Here is a 21,047-nt window from a genome sequence, read left to right as displayed (position 1 = left end):
ACACTGCTGTGACGCATTCATTGGTTCATTCATTCAACAAGTGTCTTTTTAGCACCTGCTCTACTCTCTACCTGGCACTATTATCTGTGCTGGAAGTAAAGGACAGGGAAGAAGGAGGTGTTGGCAACAAGTGGTTTGGGCAACTTTGGGGAAAGAGGGGAATCAGGGAAACAGTAGCACCTTTGAGACTGCAGGGGTGTCCGTGTCCCAAGGTTTCAGGTTGGTGGGGAGGGAGGGAGGAAGAACTCTGATTTAATGACTGTCTACCATGTGTCAGGCTAGAACATGATTTCTCAGAGCAATCCTGCAAGCCTGGCACCCATTCTCTCCACTTTGTAAATAAAGAAAATAAGGTATGTGCACAGCTAGCTAGTTAGTGGCACAGCCTTACTTGGAGCTAGGTCCGACTCCAAATCTCACTGTCTCCCAACCATCACAAGGGAGAGAACTGGTCCTTTAGCACCGCTGTGACTTGGATATGTTTCCAGAGACTTAGGGGACAATGAGAGGTACCTGGTGAACCAGGAGGGAGGGAGGATGGAAAAACAGAAGTGGACTGGCTTTGGAACTCTGCTTCAGGGAACAGAGAAAGGCACACTCATTCATTCCTTCATCTATTTAATAAATCTTCATTGAGCCCTATGGAGTGCCAGGTGCTGTGCTCTGGTGCTGGGGATGTGAGTGAGGAAGACTGAAATGGCCCCCGCCCTCATGGAACTTCCATTCTAGGAGGCAGACAAGCCAGCATGCTATGCATGTTGAAAGAGCCCTACAAAAGCACAGAGGAGAATCATGTAACCCAGACTTGCAGGGTTGAGCGTGACTTCTGGGAAGAAGCAATATATCAGCTAAGACCTGAAAGAATGAGTACCAGCCTGGTATGTGCTAGCTAGGAAGCGCCTTCCGGAGAGAAACATGCTAGAAGGTCTGCTGGTGATGAAGCAGAGTGAAAGGAGCCGAAAGATGGCCACTGTAGTGAAGGGACACAGAATACAGGGTGGAAGGAGTAAAGAGGGACCAGGTCATCTAGGGCCCTTAGAAGCTCAGATTGGAGCTTCCAAGCTCCTAAGAGCAACGGGAAACCTTGAAGAGTGTTAAGTGTGGGGGATGACCTGATCAAGTGTGTAGTTTATCTCTTCACTTAGAAGCCCAAGGCTGCAACAGTGAGGAGAGAGCTGTCCAAGGATTCGTCAAATTCAGGCAGATGTGGTAAGCTAGCATGAGTTGTCTTTTTTCCCCTCATGAACCAAGGTTTCCAAGCGATGCAGTGAGCAGAATGAGCAATAAAGCGAGAACTAACTACAGGAAGCCTCGATGAGAGCTGCTACTTCCTGGACCCAAGGAAAGATAGACCTGATGGTTCCCTTACAGGTGGCTTTGGGACAGATGTACATGAGCCAACACCCCCATCTTGCGGCTGAAAGCGGTATTGCTACTGTGTTCATAAACAGGCCTGTGGGGGTCTTTTTGGTTCTCCTTCTGAAAGCCAGGTGAAAGGAAGTGGGGGCTGCATGTAGCTGTGGACCCCAGGAGGTTCCCACATTTTTAGAGAAACTTGAATAATGGAGAATATATATGCTAGAAAGACAATGTTACCAGTGACTACGGAAGAAGTGGCTACATTTTTTGTATATGTATTTAAAATGTTTCTGTTATGGACATATATTACTTCTGTTAAGAAAGAGGAAAAAAATGTATCATGTTATCAGCCTGGTTGGTTGCAAAGCCATGCAGAGCAAGTCTGTTTTGGGGGACAAGGCTTCCTGAAGGACACCTTCCCAGCTCCCTCTCTAGCCCTATCCTTCATGCCCCTTCAGTTCGCACATACCCTGGCTTTGCCTGCCCATGGCCTTCAGAGTCCCTGCCCCTCTGCCTTTCCCTCGTGTTCACCTTTCTCTCATCAAAGACCTGGTCACACAGGTGGTCCTGACCACCAGGTTCTGGGAGACCTGGAAGTCTGTTCCACATGTTCACACAAGAGGGTTCTGTTCCGTGTGGGTTCTGATGCTGAATGAGGGCTGGGTCTCCCACACGTTACATCCACGAGGTCATTGCTTGGACAACTTTTCTTATTTGGAACAAAGAGCTCACCTGGCCTGCAGGTTTGGTCACTCTTGTCACCTTCACAGCTTCTATCTCTCCTGCTTGAAACTCCTCTCATGGGCAGGGAAGCTACTTGCCTCCCCCTCTGGGAGGTTCCCTGTTGCTGGTCTAAGGGACTGGAACATTCTGAGGTGTCTCCCAGCTCAGGTGCCTGCAGAGCTTCCCTGGAGTCTGCCTGAGTCACCTGTGGGGTCTTCTTTCAGCAAGTTCCTGAGCTGAGCTGAACTCCCTGTCCTCAGTCCTGCGGTCATGACCTGAAATCATACATGGAAAATCCAAATTTACCTGTTTGCTGTGCAAAAAAAGCAATCGAAATAAAATCCATGCCTACCATAGGGGATCAGTTACACAAACCATGGCATGTGATACAGCAAAGAAAAATTAGGTTGTAGAATACTGAACCATACATGTTCAAAAAAGGGTTATAAACTACTATATATGTAATGAGATTATGAATTACTTTTTCTTTTAAGGCATATTTTTATTTTCTAAGTATTCTATAATGAATATGAATTACTTTAATAAGAAAAAAACCCCTAAAATTATTATTTTACAAACCTGGGGAGTGGATGAGGAAAAAGCAGGGGATCAAAGTGGTAGTGGGGTGACAGGAGGGGAATTCTGAGAAGTTCATGAAGAATAACTTGAGCTCTTCTGGCCACACAGGAAGAGGGTGTGCTATGCAGGTGGCTGAGGAAGCTGCCCCAAGGAGTCGAGGTTAGTGACCTCCAAGGAGTGGAATCTTGGGGCATCCCTTGAAGAGCGGCAGGGGGTAGAGGCTTGATGTATGTAACTGCAGAAAAGGTAAAAGGAAGGGGCCCAGGCAGAGGGAAGAAAGCGGGGTTTGAGGGTATGGTCCTGTGTTGGACAAAGACCTCATACACATCATAAATAATAATTTAAAAATAACTTTTATTTATTTATTGTTTTTAAAGATTTTATTGGGGAATCGGGGAAGGGGAACAGACAAGTTGCTGTCCTTTTGTTCTTCAGTCTAGTTGTGGAGGACGTTGCTTCACTGGCCCATGTTGGTATTATCATTGCGCTCTTCCCGGCTGAGGCAGATAGGTCGCTGGACACCAATGGCCGCTCACAGTGGCTCCTGGCAGCTCACGCCGGCTGCCAGCCACTCACAGTAGCTTATGGCAGCCCACTGTAGCAGGGACTGCAGCCTACGCTGTCGCCGGCTACTCACGGCAGCCCAGCTCCAGGATGAGCTGTTGTTCAGCATCTTAGTTGTAGAAGTCGCAGTGTCACTGGCCCTCATGTGGGATCCCAACCAGGGCTCTGCTGCTCAGAGCTGGTGTCCCAAGCCAACTCCTAACCAACGCACCACTCAGCTGGCCCTAAAAATAATTTTTATATGTAAGTACTTTTTAGTTTACATGTCTCATTTACTTTCTCCTCTATTATTTTATTTGATGCTTGCAGATGAGGAAACAGAGGCTCAGAGAAGTTAAAGGACTTGCCCAAGATCGCAGAGCTAGTACACAGTGGAGCTAGGGTCTGATTCCAGTTGGTTCCAGCGCTCATTTCGCTGGGCTACGCTGCTCAGCTGGCCTTCCTGAGCATGGGCAGTGCAGGTGCATGAAGGTTTGAGGCCAAAGGGGATACTACAAACTGTTACCAACTGGGAGGGCCCAAACACTGACTGGAGACCCAGAGGCAGGGGCCCAGAGGCCTCTTGTAGAACCCAGTGATCACATTAGATGTTAGACCCTGGGAAGGTCCTAAGAGTTGGGGGGAGTTGCTGGGGTGGCTAAGGTAGCTGTCAGGGCACTTGGGGATGCGGCAGCAGCTGCTTACCCACCAGTCCAGAAGCATTTCAATACTTAACAACCCATCCATCCATTCTGGTGGGCACCAGATGAATGTCATCCCTACCTCTGGCCTCTCCTGCTTCTGTGTCCCAGAGATCCCAACAGTGACAGGAGACTCTAGAGGTTGTCCAATGTGTCACTTATCTCGGTGTGGGAGCTTTTCAGTCAAAGCACACTCCATCAGGAAGAGATCTGATGTAGGTAAACAATGGACGTGTTCAAATCTCTTAAGTCAATTCTTGGTTCCTTGCGCTCAAAGATCTGTGGGTACTGCTGCTCCAAAGCAGCATCCCCTAGTGGTGTTACTTGGCTTTGCAATGAGCATGTACAGTCCTGTTACAAAGGTGGGAAAGAGTTCTGAGAATTTACAGCAAATAGAAACAGTGATTTAATGACTGCTTTCTGAAGGACATAGGAGTGTGCCCAGCCCCTCCACCTTGCCTGCTTCCCGCTCTTATTTGGGGTGGATGCCTCATCTGGTCTGTTCTCTTGATTCCCAACCCCCTGCCTTTCCCTGGAGCACGGCCCCTGCCACAGGGCCCAAAAAGCGGCTTGATCTCCCCGGTTCCTTTCAAATGCTGAGTACAGGCTACATGAAGAGAAGAAGATAATGTTATTGTCAATAGAGGTCTCTGTAAGCCACACCACTGAGTGTGATTTGGCTAAAAACCTACCATACTAGATTTCAAAACAGACCAACACTGTGCACTATGTAACTCTTCAGGGAATGAAGGACACTCAGCTGTGGCTGGCGCACCAGTGGGTGACTGAGACGAGGGTTTTTGTGCTCTCTGCTGTCCTCCAATGTGGTCTCATGCTAGTCTGATGATCACATCGGCTCTCAGCACAGATCGTAAGCTGTGATGTTCTGTCCCGCTTTTCAACACAGGAGGGCCCAGGAAAAAACGAGCGAAGACCCTGATTTCCTCCTCAGGGTATGCTGCCTCTTACCAATGGCTTGGAGAGGGTGGCGCTCCCATGACCCACATTTGAACTGGGGCTCAATTGACTGAAGCTGGTGATGTATGGGGATTCTTGAGCTGACAGTGGAGGTGCCATCTTCCCCCAGAAAATATCCTGTCCTGGAGATAATTAGGAAATTGGGAGCTTTGAAGGAAATAAAGGTAACTACTTGCTCTTATTAGACTTTTCCCCCCAATGTATTTCTTCAAAAATTATTCTTTTCTGATTACAAAGCAACATGTGTTCCTTGCAAAAAATAAGTAAATGTTACATATTTAATAAAAATGTTCAAAGAGAAAAGTTCTTCATAATCCTACTTCCCAGAGATAATGTAAATTTTTAAAAATTGAATTAAAAATAATTTTCCTAGCTTTATTGAGGTATAGGGATCTCCCTGTACCCATGGCAACCTCCTCCAATGATTATGGACAGCAGGCCAATCTCCTTTCATCTGCTCTCCCCTTCCTCCGGGTGTTTTCCAAGCAAATCTCAGCATCATTTCACCCATAAAGTCTGCAATATGTGTCTCTAAAACTATTTTTCTTTTTAAAGCACAACCCTAATAGCATTATCACAACTAAAAATTTAAAACAATTCCTTAATATCATCCATGTTCACATTTTTATGATTTTTAAAAATTTCACAATTGGTGAATCATGATCCAAATAAGGTCTACATGCTGCATTTAGCTGGTAAGTCTTCGTCTACAGGTCCACTTTCCTCTTAAAATTCTTTTTTATCTTGTAACTTAGTATTTCAGCTGTTTGTCCTTAGAAAGAAATGCTTGAGCGCCTGTTCTGTGCCAGGCATTGTGCTTTGTGCTTGAAATAAAGGCCGAGAGCAGACAGCCATGAGCCCGAACCTCGATTTGGGGCAAATCATTGAGTCTCTCTGGGCCTGGGTCCCCGCCCGCCCCACAGAAGTGGATTGGGCTGGATGGTTTCTAAAGGCTCCACTGGGATTCACTTGGACCCCATCTAATCACTATGATCCACTGTGTTGAGTGTACGCAAAACGCCAGCCAAGTATATTCCCAGGAAAACAAGCGGGGCCAGCGCTTGGGGCCGGTGCAGACGGGTCCGGACCAACATCCTGCCTTTCCGGGCGGCCGCCCACCTGCCTGGTGCTGGGAAGCCGAGGTAACGCCGGAAAATCCTCACCACCCGAAAGGCGAGTTGGGCGCCGCGGTTCGCTCTAGCCGCGTCGGTGAGACGCTAACGGCTGTGGCTCGGACCTCCAAATGCAGACCCGGCCCCGCCCAACTACAATTACAGAGCCCTCGCGGCAAGCGGGTTAACAAAGAGACGGGCCGGGCTCGTCAGCTCTACCAACGTCCGCGACCTGGGCCTGTAGGTGGCGGTGCACAGAATAGCCCCCACTCCAAGGCTTCCAAACGGGCAAGTCACGCAACCCCATCACCCAGCCCTTGGTTCCGAGGCTCGAGGAGGCAGAAGCATTCGGGAGGGTGGGGACTCCAGGGAGGCCGGACCACATTTCCCAGGAGGCTCCGGGCACACTCCGTTTCCGGTCGCGCAGCACCAAAACGGTCACGTCTGGTTGTTCAAGGAGACAAGTCCCCGGGTATTTGGGCTTCTGAAGCCGGTGAACAGAGGAGCCGAGACAGAGAAGAGGGATAGCGGAGGGAATGATAATGGGAAATTTTGTTAAAGAGCACAACCCCTTCTGCTTACCTTCTATGGACGTTCAGGGCCCTCGCTAGCATCGCACAGCCCTCTGGGAAATGCAGGCGACGCTGCCTTAAGTACTATGGGAAATGTAGTCATTGATTAACTGGCACTGTTAGCACGTTAGATAAATTAGGCACGTTGTGCGAAGGGGATAAAAACCTCCTTCTGGTCCAATCAAACACAAATTTTAACTCCTAGATACTTACGGAATCTGTCCTTTTCATGTCAACCCTCAGAGCTGTATTTCAAATACTCCGCATTTCCTAGTCAACCTGCCCCCAGTCTTGTTCCCCTTAAGTCTGTTCTCCATGTGGCCACCAAAATAATTGTCCCTTTTCTGCTTAAGGCTCTTAAGTGGCTAATAGAATCAACTCCTTGGCTGGCCGTGTATATTTCACCTCATCTGCTGTCTCCCACTAGTCTGCTCATAGGTAAGAACTCTGCTCATCCTCTAGATCAGGGGTCAGCAAACTTTTGATACGGAAGAGCCAATCCTGCCCCTCACAACAATTTAAAAATTATTCGAGAGCCGTAAAACAAATGAAATCAGCATTATGTGAATAATATCCTTTAAAAATTTTATGAATGAAACTATGATAGTTTTATTTTCATTTTCAGTTTTACTTCAGAGCCACATGTACGTACCCAAAGAGCTGCATGTGGCTCACGAGCTGCAGTTTGCCAACCCCTGCTCTAGATGGATCTTCATCTCATTTGTGACTAATGCTTTAAAGCTATTGTCACTTTCTTTTTTTTTAATACACAGCACAACTTCCTACTTTTAACAGTTGCAGCCAAAGAAAGGATGATACATTCCAAGTGTAGTGGGATTTGTAAAATATTCTTGAAAAGTACTTGAAATAGGTTTCTATAAGTAGAAACCAAGTTTGTCATACTCTGATAAAATTAGAATTTTATTCTTCTGAACAAAATATTTTATTACATGATATGGTTTACTCACACATAGGTGTTTTCCGGGTCTTGTAAAGTCACACAAAAGATTTTAAAAAGGGTGGTTCTAATATAAAGTACTTACCACAAAACTCCAATAAGACTATAAATGTAAAATGGATATTTTTATTTTACACAACATTTTGAATGTCTAAGATCTATAATTATGCCTGATCCAAAGAGCAGTAAGTGTGGAGTGAAGGCTTCAGAGAAAGGAGGCATACTTTTAAAGGCTATCAAAAAGCCTAGATAGGAATTAACTGTAGAGTACAAAAAGATAGATGAGGTGTAACTCACATCAAAGCACTAAGAACTTTCCTTTTGAAGTGGGAATACTTGGCAGACATGCCATTTCTATTGGCTTTTAACTTCCGTAGGAAGAATGGCCTGTATCATAAAAGTAGAAAATTATTTAACTGATAAAGCAGCTTAGAAGTCACATAAAAAATATGTAATCTGTTCTTAACATTCAAAAGCAGAGTTTCCTCCCTCCTCATTTATTTTCTTTGGTTTTTAAAATGTGGAATCATTCATTTTTTTGCCTAAGGAGAGACTACATTTGTTGAGAAAGCATCATCCACGGCCAGGATATTCATGTATGAGGTTGGACAATTAAGTTTGAGAACTCATCCTAGAAAAAGTGCCACACCTCATTGCTGAATATCACTATGGTCACCTTTGAAGTACTCCCCTTGGGAAGCTATGCACCAATGCCAGTGCCTAGTCCACCCTTCAGAGCAGTCTTGGAACTCTTTCTCTGGAATGGCCATTAGAGCTGTCATCGTAATACCCTTGATGTCCTGAATGTCATCAAAATGTCTGCCTTTCAATAGTTCCTTTATCTTCCGGTAAAGAAAGAAGTCATTGGGGGCCAGGTCAGGTGAGTAGGGAGGGTGTTCCAATACAGTTGTTTACTGGCTAAAAACGCCCTCACAATTTGTGCCGTGTGAACTGGTGCATTGTTGTGATACAAGAGCCATGAATTGTTGGCAAAAAGTTGTCTAACTTTTTAGACAACTAACAGGTTGTCTAACAGGTTGTCTAACTTTTTCACACAGCCTTTTCTGCACTTCCAAATAGTAAACTTAGTTAATTTTTGTCCAGTTCATACAAATTCATAATGAATAATCCCTCTGATATCAAAAAAGGTGAGCAACACCGGTGCAACAAGTCCACGAACTTAATTGTCAGACATCATAATACTCAACAATCAGGTAGGGGAGGCTGAAGTCGAGAACAACAACAGCCATAGTTCAGAGTAATTTTCTTAAGGGGTACAAATGTAGTTAACTTTTCAATGGGTGTCAAGAATATGCTTATGTATGTATGTATGTATGTATGTATGTATGTATTTATAATTAACTCATATATATATTCTCAGTTACCAGCAATGCTCTCTACTCTTTATTATAGCAATTTAGCCTACCCTATGGACATAAGGGTCTTCTGGTGTTCCACAAAAAGTATAATGATCTCCAGGAGCTTTTCTGAACAAGTTTGAGAGATGGACATTCAAGTTACAATGTAAGTGAATAAGTCATGGTTGTCTTTATAAAGATAGAGCTTCAGAATACTACTTGGTCATTTGATTGGTTTCAAGAAATATGCTAGTTCTATCTGCAACATACTTGCAAACCATTTTCAACTTCAAAAAACAGTTATTTGCCCTGCTGTTGTCACTGTGGTCGTGCTGCTTTACTAGGTTTAGTCTCAGAGGGTGACACTCTTAGCCATGTGGACTCATTTGCCCAGTTACCACAAGACAGTAGAAAGACCGGGGGCCTGAGGTCCAGTTCTGTCCCTGTCCCTAACTTGCTGGGTCATCTAGAACTAGTCATTTGTCATCTTCTTCCACCAAACGTACTGTTCCTCTTCCATTAATGCCTCTGTGAATGCATCTATGGTAGACTGAGTAATGGCCCCCAAAGATGGCCCTAATCCCTGGAAACTGTAAATGTTACTTTTCTTGGAAAATGCATCTCTGCAGATGTGATTAAGGATCTTTAGATGGGGAGATTATCCTGGATTATGAGTGGGCCCTAAATACAATTGTAAGGATCCTTATAAAATGATGAAACAGGGAGATTTGCATCAGATACACAGAGAGAAGGCAATGTGAAGATGGTACAAAGATAGGTTTGAGGATTCTGGCCTTGAAGATGGTAGTGATACCACCACAAACCACGGAGTGACAGTTGCCACCTCCATACTTGTCCTTTCAATTCAGCCCTCAGGCTGCCACCAGAGGGGTTTTTCTAAAATGTTGATCTGATTGCATGAGACTCTGCAGTGAAAATCTTTCAATGGCACCTTAATGCCTGTAAGATGAAACCCTAACTCCTCGGCCTGGCCTGATAGGCCTTTCAGCATCTGACCCCTGTCTTCTCCCACCACTTCTGTCCCCTGCACACTCACACCCACTCACCTCCACTCCCCTCATCCACATGCTCACTCATCCCCCCCCACCCCCCACAATCTCACTCGCTCACACACTCACTCCTCCACGTGTTTACTTGAGTCATGCTGAACTACTGAGTGTTCCCGGGCTGTTTCGGGCATCTGTGGCTTTCATGTGCATTGTCACATCTGTGATACAAAGAAAGAAATCTTATCTCAATCATATGCTAACACATGCATGGCAAAAATCATTGTTCTGGGGCCGGCCGAGTGGCGCAGTGGTTAAGAGTTGGCTTGGGACACCAGCTCTGAGCAGCAGGGCCACAGTTTGGATACTACATGTGGGCCAGTGACACTGCCCTCTACAGCTAAGATGGTGAACAACAGCTCATCCTGGAGCTGAGCTGCCATGAGTCCCGGCGATGGCGTAGGCTGCAGCCCCTGCTGCAGTGGGCTGCTGTAGGCTACCGTGAGTGGCTGGCAGCCAGCGTGAGCGGTGGGCTGCCGGCGTGAGCTGCCATGAGCCGGCATGAGTGGCTGGCCAATGGCTGGCAAGAGACTGCTGGGAAGAGCACAATGATAATACCAACATGGGCCAGTGAAGCGACGTCCTCCACAACTAGACTGAAGAACAAAAGGACAGCAACTTGTCTGTTCCCCTCCCCCAATTCCCCAATAAAATCTTAAAAAAAAAATCATTGTTCCATTACAAAATAGTTCTGTGAAATTATAAATCAAAACTAGGATGCCAAGACCAGCAATCTAATTTTATCCTTTCCTCAAAGAGTCTGATGGTTGAAAACGCCGCCCTACAATTCCACATTTAAACATATGTATACCCCAAATCATGTTTTTCAATACCATTTAAAAATGTCCATCAATAAAACATATTTCAACATAAATGGTTATTTAAAATATCTAATATATTCCCCACAACTACTATACTTTCCCATTATGGAATAAAGACTATTAATAGGGAAAGACAAAAATAATAAAATAGCTAATATAAAATGCCAACATAAATGGTTATGTGGAATATTATGCAGCTGTAAAAAAGAAAAACACAACTCTATATGTATTTATACAAATCCTCAGGATAAAAAAGTGAAAAAAGCAAGTTGTAGAAAAGCGTGAATAGTTTGCCACTGTTTCCATTAATAAACCATATTGTAAGTGCACGGACTGCCTCTGATAGAATACGGAAGGTAAGGGTGGGGGCTTCTGGAAGGGGGAACGGGGGACAGGGGAAAACAGGGAGGCTTCTTCATTGAACATCCTTTTGTAACTTGTGTGGGTTTTTCAATTAAAACTGAAAACATTTTTCTCAATTGAAAGACTTACAAGGGTTGTACTCTGGCCATTAATATAAATGAAAATGGGTGGGTTAATTTTTCTATGAAGCTCTGGGGTAATCATTAAAAATCAGATAAAAATGATTTAGCTTTTTTTTAAAAAAGATTTTATTGGGGAATTGGGGGAGGGGAACAGTGTTGGGGAATTGGGGAAGGGGACCAGCCAAGTTGTTGTTCTTCAACCTTCGTGTGGAGGGTGCCAGTTGCCATCTGGCTTCCTGTCGGCAGCTCGTGGCCTCTAAGCTCAAGGTGCTGTGTTCAGTCTTAGTTGTGGATGAACATAGCCACCATCCCATGCAGGAGTAGAACCGGCAGCCTTGTTGTTAAGAGCACACGCTCTATCCACTGAGCCATCTGGGCAGCATTACACCAGCTGAGCCATCCTGCCACCTGTTGGCAGCTCAGAGACAGCTCAGCTCAGGTGCAGTGTCACTGGCCCACGTGGGAATCGAACTGGTGGCCCTGTTGCTCAGAGCTTGTGCTCTTAAACCAACTCTTAACCAACTGGGCCACTTGGCTGGCCTTTAGCTTTCCTTTTGAGCTTGTGTTCTGCAAGCTCAATCATTATTACTATAGCTATCATGTAAAGATGATTTGTTTCAGTTTACATTAATGTTATTTTGTGTTCCTTGTATGTGTCCCAACCGAGAGCTGGTTGGACAGCAGGAGAAAATTAACCTGGTCTTGAAATGTGCTCATGGATAATCCAGGCAGTTTACCAAGAGCTGACTGTAGTTCAATCTAAATTTACCAGGGGACGGTCAACATGAGTCTCTCAGATTACCCAAATAACTACATTTCAGCTCTCCTCACTGTAAAAGTGAAATGCACCCAACCATGTTTATGCATCTCAAGTGCCTTTACTTTTCTCCCACTCTCAGTTGAAAAGACTCACATCTAACTTTTAATCTACTTAATGCATTGTTAGGTTGGCTATGTTAAAAAATTACAAATATAAAAATTATGAACAATATTCCTAAGATTATTAGTAAACAAACTTGTCTGTACAAAAAACTATAAACTCACCATATTTGATTATTCTGAGCATTAAATCTTTTGAGCATTTTCACAAATTAGGTGTCATTACAACATAACATTGCTTTTATGTGTATTATGAAGCAATATTTAAGAATTATGACCTCCCCTGAGGTCACAAAAAACTTTTTAGAAGATATGTATGTATTCCACCTTCCACTTTGTGTGGCGTCCAGATATCAAGGACGTCTAAATGAAAGTGAAATCTTGGAGAGTTTAAATGTTAATATTCTTCAAAAATATCCTAGGTGAACTGTACACCAGTGTTCCTAGCAAATTATTCACAATAGTCAAAAGGTGGAAACACCCCAAATGGAGTCCATTAACAGGTGAATAGATAAACAAAATGTGGTCTATCCATACAATGCAGTATTATTCAGCCTTAAAAAGGAAGGACATTCTGACATGCTACAACATGGATGAACCTTGAGGACATTATGCTGAGTAAGCCAGTTACAAGAGGACAGATACTGTGTGATTCCACTAATATGAGGTCTCCAGAGTAGTCACATTCATAGAGACAGGGTAGAATGGTGGTCACCAGGGGGTGGGGGAGGGGGAATGAAGAGTTAGTGTTAGTACAGAGTTTCAGCTTGAGATGATGAGAAAGTTCTAGAGATGGATGGTGGTAATGGTTACACAATAACATGAATGTACTTAATGTCACAGAATGTACACTTAAAAATGGCTAAAATGGTAAATTTTATGTTATGTATATTTTACAATTAAAAAAGGGTAAGTAACAGTATTGTTAAATTTTTTTTTTTTTTTTTTTTTTAGCTGAGCCATCCTGCTACCTGTTGGCAGTTCAGCGGCTGCTCAGCTCGGGCTGGACTCGAACCACTGTTGCTCAGAGCTCAAACTCTTGAGCGAGCTCTTAACCAACTGAGCCACTCAGCCGGCCCCAAAATTTTTAAGTACCCTAATTGATCAGGTAAACCTTCTTGTAGGTTTATAATGAAAATATTGCATTTCTTACTGTTATAAAGGGGCTATTTTGAAAATATTACCTGCCATAGTCTCACAGTGGCCCGTACGGGGATCGAACCAGCAACCTTGGTGTTATTAGCACCATGCTCTAACCAACTGAGCTAACCGGCCACCCCATACCTGCCATATTCTCAAATCCTCCCCAAATTATGTTTTTCTCCTAGGAAGCAGAACATGGAGAATGAATTGGACAGGACAACCATGGCAAGGGATTAAGGGATGCCATGCAGATACAAAGAAACCTGGGATGGATGGAGGACATAGATGGCTCCTGGCCAGCCCCAGCCAGGAGGGGGTCGAGTCAGCCTGGAGACTACTGGTTCAACAGGAAGAATCCATGCCACAAGCCTTACCAGTCTTGCACTTGGTGGGAGATGACCAGTAGGGAGGCCACTGACATCCTGACAGAGGCCTGGGAAGGGACCAGAGGACTTGCCCTTGGAACAGCTGCCCGTCTCCAACAAGGGAACTCTGACACCATGTTGGGGAGAATGTAGAGGGAAGTGGATTGTAATCTTGAATTAATTAAATGTTTATCAGAAACTGAACTAACCTGAAACCTTTAAATTGCAAGAGATGAAGATACAATGGATTCTCATTATTCATGGTCATTCTGTTCTTTAAAGTCACCACAAACACTGGATTAGTGTGAATACCAAAGCATGGCTCCCGCGGAAGTCCAGGGTTAGGTTCCTGTGTGCCTCGGATCACAGTATTTTCATCAACCATTAATACATAACTTTATTTTATGTATGTTCTGTTGAAGGACACCTTATTTAATATATATCATTGATTAACATTGCACTCACAGCCAACAGCACTATAGCCCATGCTGGAATGAGGCTGATCTAACACGTGTATTTTCTCTATAGACATGTCACAGCCTTTCTGTGCTTAGGAACCACTTCTGCACTACATTTGGGGGCCATTTAACAATAACCAATGAAAAGCACAAAAATATGAAAATGTGGCACAAAACAGACCACGAGAAGGACACTTGTTTACAGTATGGCAGCTGAAAGAAGAAGGCAGAACGCTGCCTCGGTTGGGGACGTGTGTATCCAGTGATTCAAATTTTTTGCCACTCTGAGTAGCTGTCACAGCGCTGTGAGTATTGATTTGGGGGTTGCAAATAAATTTTTACAAGTAGGCAAATTCACACAGAATCCATAAATGAGATTGATGTACCTTCATTTGGCATTGTAAGTACTCCAAGTCCACTCATTCTGTAGGATGGGTGCATGAGATTTAGACCAATCATTGAAAATGAAGAATCTACAATTTTTTTTTCTTTTTTGCATATCCAAGGTGTAGTACTTCAGTGTTTGACTCTACCTCACTATTATTTAGAAGGACAGAATGGAAGCTCCCTGAGGGCAAGAATTTTTATGTTTTGTTCATGCCGTATACCGTCTGCAGCTAGAACAGTGTGGCACATAGAAGATGCTTAACAAGTCGTTATTTGTTGAGTGAATGAAGGAATGAAAATCACATTCCAACCAATACATATGGATTTAACTACTGTTGTATCATTGGGCTATGACAGTTACAATTCCACAAGTTTTATAACTTGACATATGTGAAGGGGAAAATAAAACACCCCATTTTCCAGCTCTGCAGAGAGGCCTGGGGCAAAGGAATCAAAATTCAGTAATACGATTTTCTCAGCTGAAGTAAGGATAGAGCATAGATAGTATGATTCAACTCCCTAGGTGACTGGTACCTTAAAGCAGATAAGGTAAATGTCTTCTAGTGCCACAGGGAGAAGAAAACATCAGCAGCCGGGTAAGATTTCAGACCTGCGCTGGGAAAAATGCTGACCTCACTTGGGATGTGGCAGGGTCCCGATGAAGGCTGGTTAGGTAATAATTGACATCTCCTCCCGGTCTCTGCTCTCAGACACTGAGTTGATTATACTTTTTAAATACTTTATGAATTCCATCCGGATCTCTTCAGGGTCATCCTCAAGATTTGAGTGCACCAGCTTCAGCTTGTTCAAGGGTGGCGCTTCAAAAGGAAAGGAATGTAATTAGACACAAATTTTTAATGAGGGCCGTTTCTAGTTCCAAATGACCTGAGTCTTACAGAAGCCAACTCATTTAACTCTCTAGAAAGTCCAAGAATAAAGCTGTGCCTTGCTTGACATAACACAGGAAGGTTTCACCACACTGCCACGTGGCACTAGGGTAATAACTCCATAAGCCACAGCCAGGTCCTCTTTGTTCTTACGCCAGAAAGGAGGAGATTTCTGAGTATTATGAGCCATTTTCTATGCTCATATTGTCACCTCTGTAATGGTGTGTGCCACATGCAAATCAGCGTTTTTCTTGAGAAAAGGCTCGTCAGGAAAGAGTGTCCCTAATAGTCCCGAGGAGTGGCTACAACCTGGTGTTTTTCCCCTCTTAGTATCTACCTGCTTTTAAAGTGCCTATATCTTGGCCTGGATAGTATGGCAGATCTTCCAATCTGGCAATTCTGATTCACCAGGTGAGAAAAACAAATGCCTAGGACACAGTAGTGCTCACTAACTGCACATAGCTGCTGTGTTCACAGACACTGACAAATAGACAAATACCTAGAGCACTCAAGACAAAAAGCAGAAGGGGGAATTTTAGTCTCCTTACACAAAGACAGGTTGCCTTTATCACTTGCAGAGCCTGGTTTGTGGTGTGCGATTAACAGACACTGGGTATCTTGTAGGAACTGCTGCTGGACAAAGCAGGAATACCACGTCTCGATCTCTTTCAGGTGGCTTGGGATGTCAGCATTAAAGATGATCACCACCCCGTGAGCGTCCTTCATTAGGGCTGGCCAGCAGGACTCAAACCTGCAAGATAGCCAAGAACTCAGAGTGAATGCCAGATGGTCTGGTTTCTAACTGTACACTTCAAAAATAATAGTTTAGTATTGGTAATTGATGGGTGACTTCTCATTGTACAAAACCTGGTCACTCAAGTTTCAAGAGCAATGCAATTGACCAGGCCTCTAATATGTGCTAGGAAGGCTGTGAGGCCAAGATGCCTGGTGGGCAGCTGATTTTTTAATCATCTGATGACGCAACACCCTCTTAAAGGAGACGTACTTTGGATCACCGCCACAGTCCCATAGCTCAAATTCGCACCCCGTGCCTTTGTTGTTGCTGGTAACGTGTGGGTTCTCAAACTCCAGGATCCTGAAAACAAAAACAGCAGCAGCATCTCTACTTTGGAAACATGATACTTTGAGTGCCGCCAGCACTCAAAGAAGGGGGTGGGTGACGGATGGGGACTCTGGGACACAGATTTGTCCAGGCTCACCTCACTCCTTGGGTTGGGTTGTATTCGGTGATGTCAGAAGATTCTGTCAGGAAGTTGGCCAAAACGGTCTTCCCACTCTGAAAATGAAGATAATAAGAGATCTTTGCTGGAGAGCAGAAAAGTAAAGTAAATCATAAACGAGCCCTCTAATAGCTGGCTTGGGACAAGGTGTGATGGGTACAGGCCACAGATCACGAGGGCATCTCTGGTTACGTGGGCCTCTCTGACTTGCTCTGCATGGTGCACAGTCTGCTCTGGGATCCAGGGAGCAGGGGCTCCCAGCACTGGCTCAGCCGCTGGGTGACTTTACCCACATGGATTTCCCGGCTGGATCTCAGTTACCTCAACTAAGAACAGAAAAAAATAATTAGTGTGAGTTTTTCCTCACTTGCTCCTTTCCACATCGTCAGGAAAACTACATTCTGTCACAGATATGAAGCCACTGAGGCCCAGAAAGAGGAAAGAAGTTGCTCAAGGTCACACAGAAGTTCAAAGTCAGAGCTGGGTCCCAGGTCTGGGGACTGCTGGCTGGCTGTGCCACACTCTCACGCAGGGTTCTTTCTCCTTCTAGATAATAAAAGTATCTAGATAACACATTCTTATGAATAAAATGAACAAAACAGCCCTCTTGGTCCCTTCCTGCCCTCCCCAAAGGTAACAACTATGGTCTGTTTTTTCAGATCTTTTCTATACATTTGCATCATTCAACAAACATTGTCTATGTCTGATTATAAAACAAGGTTTTTTTCCTCCCCCAAAATTATTTCCCTGAAGAAGGGGAATCTCTTACACTTGGGTCCTTATAAAAATTTATCAGAGACAACCAAGATGGCGCAGTAGGTAAACACTGTGTTTACCTTCTCTCACAACCACATCAAAATTACAACTAATCCACAAAACAACCATTATTGAGAATCGCCTAAAGTCAAGCTGAACTGAATCCTTTCAACTAAGGATGTGCAGAAGAAGCCACATCCAGACTGGTAGGAAGGTCAGAGATGCGGAATGGGCTGGCCCCACACCTGTGTGTGACCATTAAAGATAGGGAGGGCTATTTTGGCTGTGGGGTGTCCCCTCCCCATCCCCTAGAGGAGAGAGAGATCCCAGCCCAGGGTTCCAGTGCCGGGGAGAGAAGTCCCCATAATTCCTGGTTGTGAAAACCTGCAGAGATTGTGACTGAGTTAGACTGAATGCAGCTGCACTCACAGGTGCTGCTCTTAAAGGGACTACAGGTGGACTTACCTACCAATGGAATCACTGTCTCTGAGCTCCAGCACTGGGGCAGCAGCTGGAAAGGTAGCAGGGACAGATGGTGGGGAATTGAGTTGTCTGGCTCGGGATGGGGGCTGGAGAGGCGGCTTTCTCCTGGATGGGGGAGCTGGCAGAGGCCATTGTTTCTTTGCTGAGCCCTCCCCGTTCCCTGTGTGAAGATGAAGGCGGCAGCCATTTCTGAGTCTCCGCCGTTCATTTGCCACAACCTGGCGATTTGAGACCTCGCCCCGCCCAACTTTCAGGCACACCCAGACTGCTTTCAGTAGCTTTTTTGTGTGGACCATCTGCCTTGGCTCAAACTGCACACTTTCCCAGGGTCTCTCAGAGGTTCGCAGAACCCAGACAAGCAGCATCTGGCTTGAGCGTGTCCTGTACCTCTGGCTGAGCAGCCCTAAGCCGGCACTAGAGGCAGTAGGTTTAGGTTCACGGCTTGGCCTCTCAAGGAGCTTCCAAGCACAGCATGGGCAGCAACCGTCTGCGGATTTCTTTCTGGCTCCCACTGGGTGGCCCTGGGGTGGGGAGTAGGGGAGAGGCATAGGTGTGGCTGCAGTAGACCTACAGTGGACCTCCTCCCAGGTAGTCCTGAGGCTGGAGCCCCCAGTGGCCAGCTTCAAAACGAGCTGGAGCATCACCCAGCCACCTCCAAGTACGACACACCCATGGGGCAGACTGGGCAGGCACCAGACTCCTGCTGAGGCAGGTCCTGCTCCACGGGGCCAGCCCCTGCACAACAACTCTCCCACTGTAGTCAAGGCCAGACCTCACAACCAGTGAGCCCAACGGTCAGTCCTTCCCATTGATGTGCAATTATCAACCAAGGCTCAACTACAAGAGGACGGCACATGCAACCCACACAAGGGACACACCTGGAGCGTATGGCTCAGGTGACCAGAAAGACTGCGCCACTGAACCTCATAGCACACCTACTACATAAGGCCACTCTACTAAGACCAGAAGGCATAGCAGCTCTACCTAATACATAGAAACAAACACAGGGAGGCAGCCAAAATGGGGAGACAAAGAAACATGTCCCAAATTAAAGAACAGAATAAAGCTCCAGAAAAAGAACTAAGTGAAACAGAGATAAGCAATCTATCAGATGCAGAGTTCCAAACACTGGTCATAAAAATGCTCAATGATCTCAGGGAGAACTTCAATAGAGAGATAGGAAACATAAAAATGGAAATGGGAATCATAAAAAAGAACCGGTCAGAAATAAAGAGTACAATAATGGAAATGAAGATATTACAGGGAATCAATAGTAGATTAGATGAAGCAGAGAATCCAACCAGCAATGTAGAATATAAGGTAGCAGAAAACACCCAATCAGAACAGCAAAATGAAAAAAGAATCTAAAAAACTGAAACGAGTTTAAGGGGCCTCCAGGACAATATCAAGCGTACCAACATTCACATTATAGGGGTACCAGAAAGAGGAGAGAGACAGCAAGACATTGAAAACCCATTTGAAGAAATAATGACAGAAAACTTCCCTAACCTGATGAAGGAAATGGACATACAAGCCCAGGAAGTGCAGAGGGTCCCAAACAAGATGTACCCAAACAGGCCAACACCAAGACACATCATAATTAAAATGCCAAAGGTTAAAGACAAAGAAAGAATCTTAAAAGCAGCAAGAGAAAAGCAGTTAGTTACCTAAAAGGGAGCCCCCATAAGACTGTCAGCTGATTTCGCAACAGAAACTTTGCAGGCAAGAAGGGAATGGCAGGAAATATTCCAAGTGATGAAAAGCAACAACATATAACCAAGGTTGCTCTACCCAGCAAGGCTGTCATTTAGAATCTAAGGACAGGGCTGGCCGAGTGGCACAATGGTTAAGCACTGGCTTAGAATCGAAGGACAGATAAGGAGCTTCTCAGACAAGAAAAAGATGAAGGAGTTTATCACCACCAAACCAGTATTACAAGGAATCTTAGAAGAACTTCTTTAAAATGGGAGAGGGTTTAAGGATGGGTGAAAGGAGAAAGGGTTAAAAAGTACAAATTGGTTGTTATACAGTAGTCATGGGGACGTACGGTATAGCATAAGGAATATAGTCAATAATACTGTAATAACTGGGTATGGTGCCAGATAGGTACTAGATCTACCAGGGTGATAGATGGGAATGGGGTTGGGGGCAGGGTGAAAAAGGTGAAGGCATGAAGAAATACAAACTGGTAGTTAATACAGTATGGGGAATATAATCAACAATGTTGTAAAGTTCATGTAAGGTGCCAGATGGGCACTGGACTTATCAGGGCGATCATGTCACAGACTGTGTAGATGCCTGACCACTGTGCTATACACCTGAAGAGCCAAAGTAGAATAATATTGAATGTCAACTATAATTAAATATATAGGTATATATAGTCATGGGATATCGAGTACAACATAGGGAAGATAGTCGATGGTATTGTAACAGCTATATAAGATGTCAGAGGGGTAGTAGCTTTGGGGGTGAGTTATCACTTTATGAGGGGTGTAAATGTCTAACTAGTACATTGCTTTGTACACTTGAAACTAATTTTAAAAAATCTCTCAAATTATGCTCTCTCAATTATTTTATTTTGAATGACAACTGCTTGACTAGAAAGATCTCAATCAATGCCAGTTTAGAAGGCCTGTAGATGTCACTGGAGTGAATCAGGAAAATAAATAAATAAATAAAAGGGAGGAGGGGCTTAACAATGCTTTAGTAATTTTCCCTGAGGATATGGCCTCACAAATTAAATATTTCTTAACAATAACACAGTAAGTAGTTATGTTGTGGAGATCATAAATATTTATCTACAGGATGAAATGAACAAAGCAAATGGCCTGATGTTATAGAAATGGTTTTTCGAGCTGGAATATATTTCTAGGAACAGGGTCATACACAGATTCCAAAAGTGCTGTATCCTAAACTACTTAGGTGGTATGCTCTGTTAGGTGATTGAAAAAGTGGCTCTAGTCATCAAGATGACTTGGGTGTCAAAGGTACAGGTGAGGGGCTTGAATAAAACTGTATCATGAAATTCAAGAATGAAATAAAACAGCATTTCCAAATTAACATATAGGCTAGAGGGCAGGAATGGGCACAACATGTTAAAGGAGAAAAAAGTAAATTTGAAGAGTAGTGAGGGAGAGAGAAGTGTATACGCAGAAATATATTTCGTTGTTGAAGCTGGATGATGGGTACTAG

At 44.4% G+C, this 21,047-nt stretch overlaps 1 protein-coding gene and 1 non-coding gene across 2 annotated transcripts in view; both read right to left on the bottom strand.

Annotated features, from left to right (window-relative positions):
- Window positions 1–13,336: 13,336 nt before the first annotated feature.
- On the bottom strand, window positions 13,337–13,410 carry TRNAI-AAU (transfer RNA isoleucine (anticodon AAU)). Its single transcript has one exon. It is a non-coding gene; the product is annotated as a tRNA-Ile (tRNA).
- A 1,331-nt stretch (window positions 13,411–14,741) lies between these two features.
- The window catches only part of IFT22 (intraflagellar transport 22), an 11,922-nt gene continuing 5,616 nt past the window's right edge, over window positions 14,742–21,047 (bottom strand). The window contains exons 2-5 of the mRNA XM_019646795.1: window positions 16,596–16,672; window positions 16,382–16,471; window positions 15,924–16,126; window positions 14,742–15,306 (exon numbers count right to left, since the gene is read on the bottom strand). Coding sequence (XP_019502340.1) covers window positions 15,158–15,306; window positions 15,924–16,126; window positions 16,382–16,471; window positions 16,596–16,672 — 519 coding nt within the window. The 3' untranslated portion in view covers window positions 14,742–15,157. The remainder of the gene's footprint in view (window positions 15,307–15,923; window positions 16,127–16,381; window positions 16,472–16,595; window positions 16,673–21,047) is intronic.

The sequence above is a fragment of the Hipposideros armiger genome, unplaced genomic scaffold, assembly GCF_001890085.2.
Source record: "Hipposideros armiger isolate ML-2016 unplaced genomic scaffold, ASM189008v1 scaffold_107, whole genome shotgun sequence".
NCBI lineage: Eukaryota > Metazoa > Chordata > Mammalia > Chiroptera > Hipposideridae > Hipposideros > Hipposideros armiger.
Note: the sequence above shows the minus strand (reverse complement) of the source record. Positions and strands in the feature narration are given on the sequence as shown.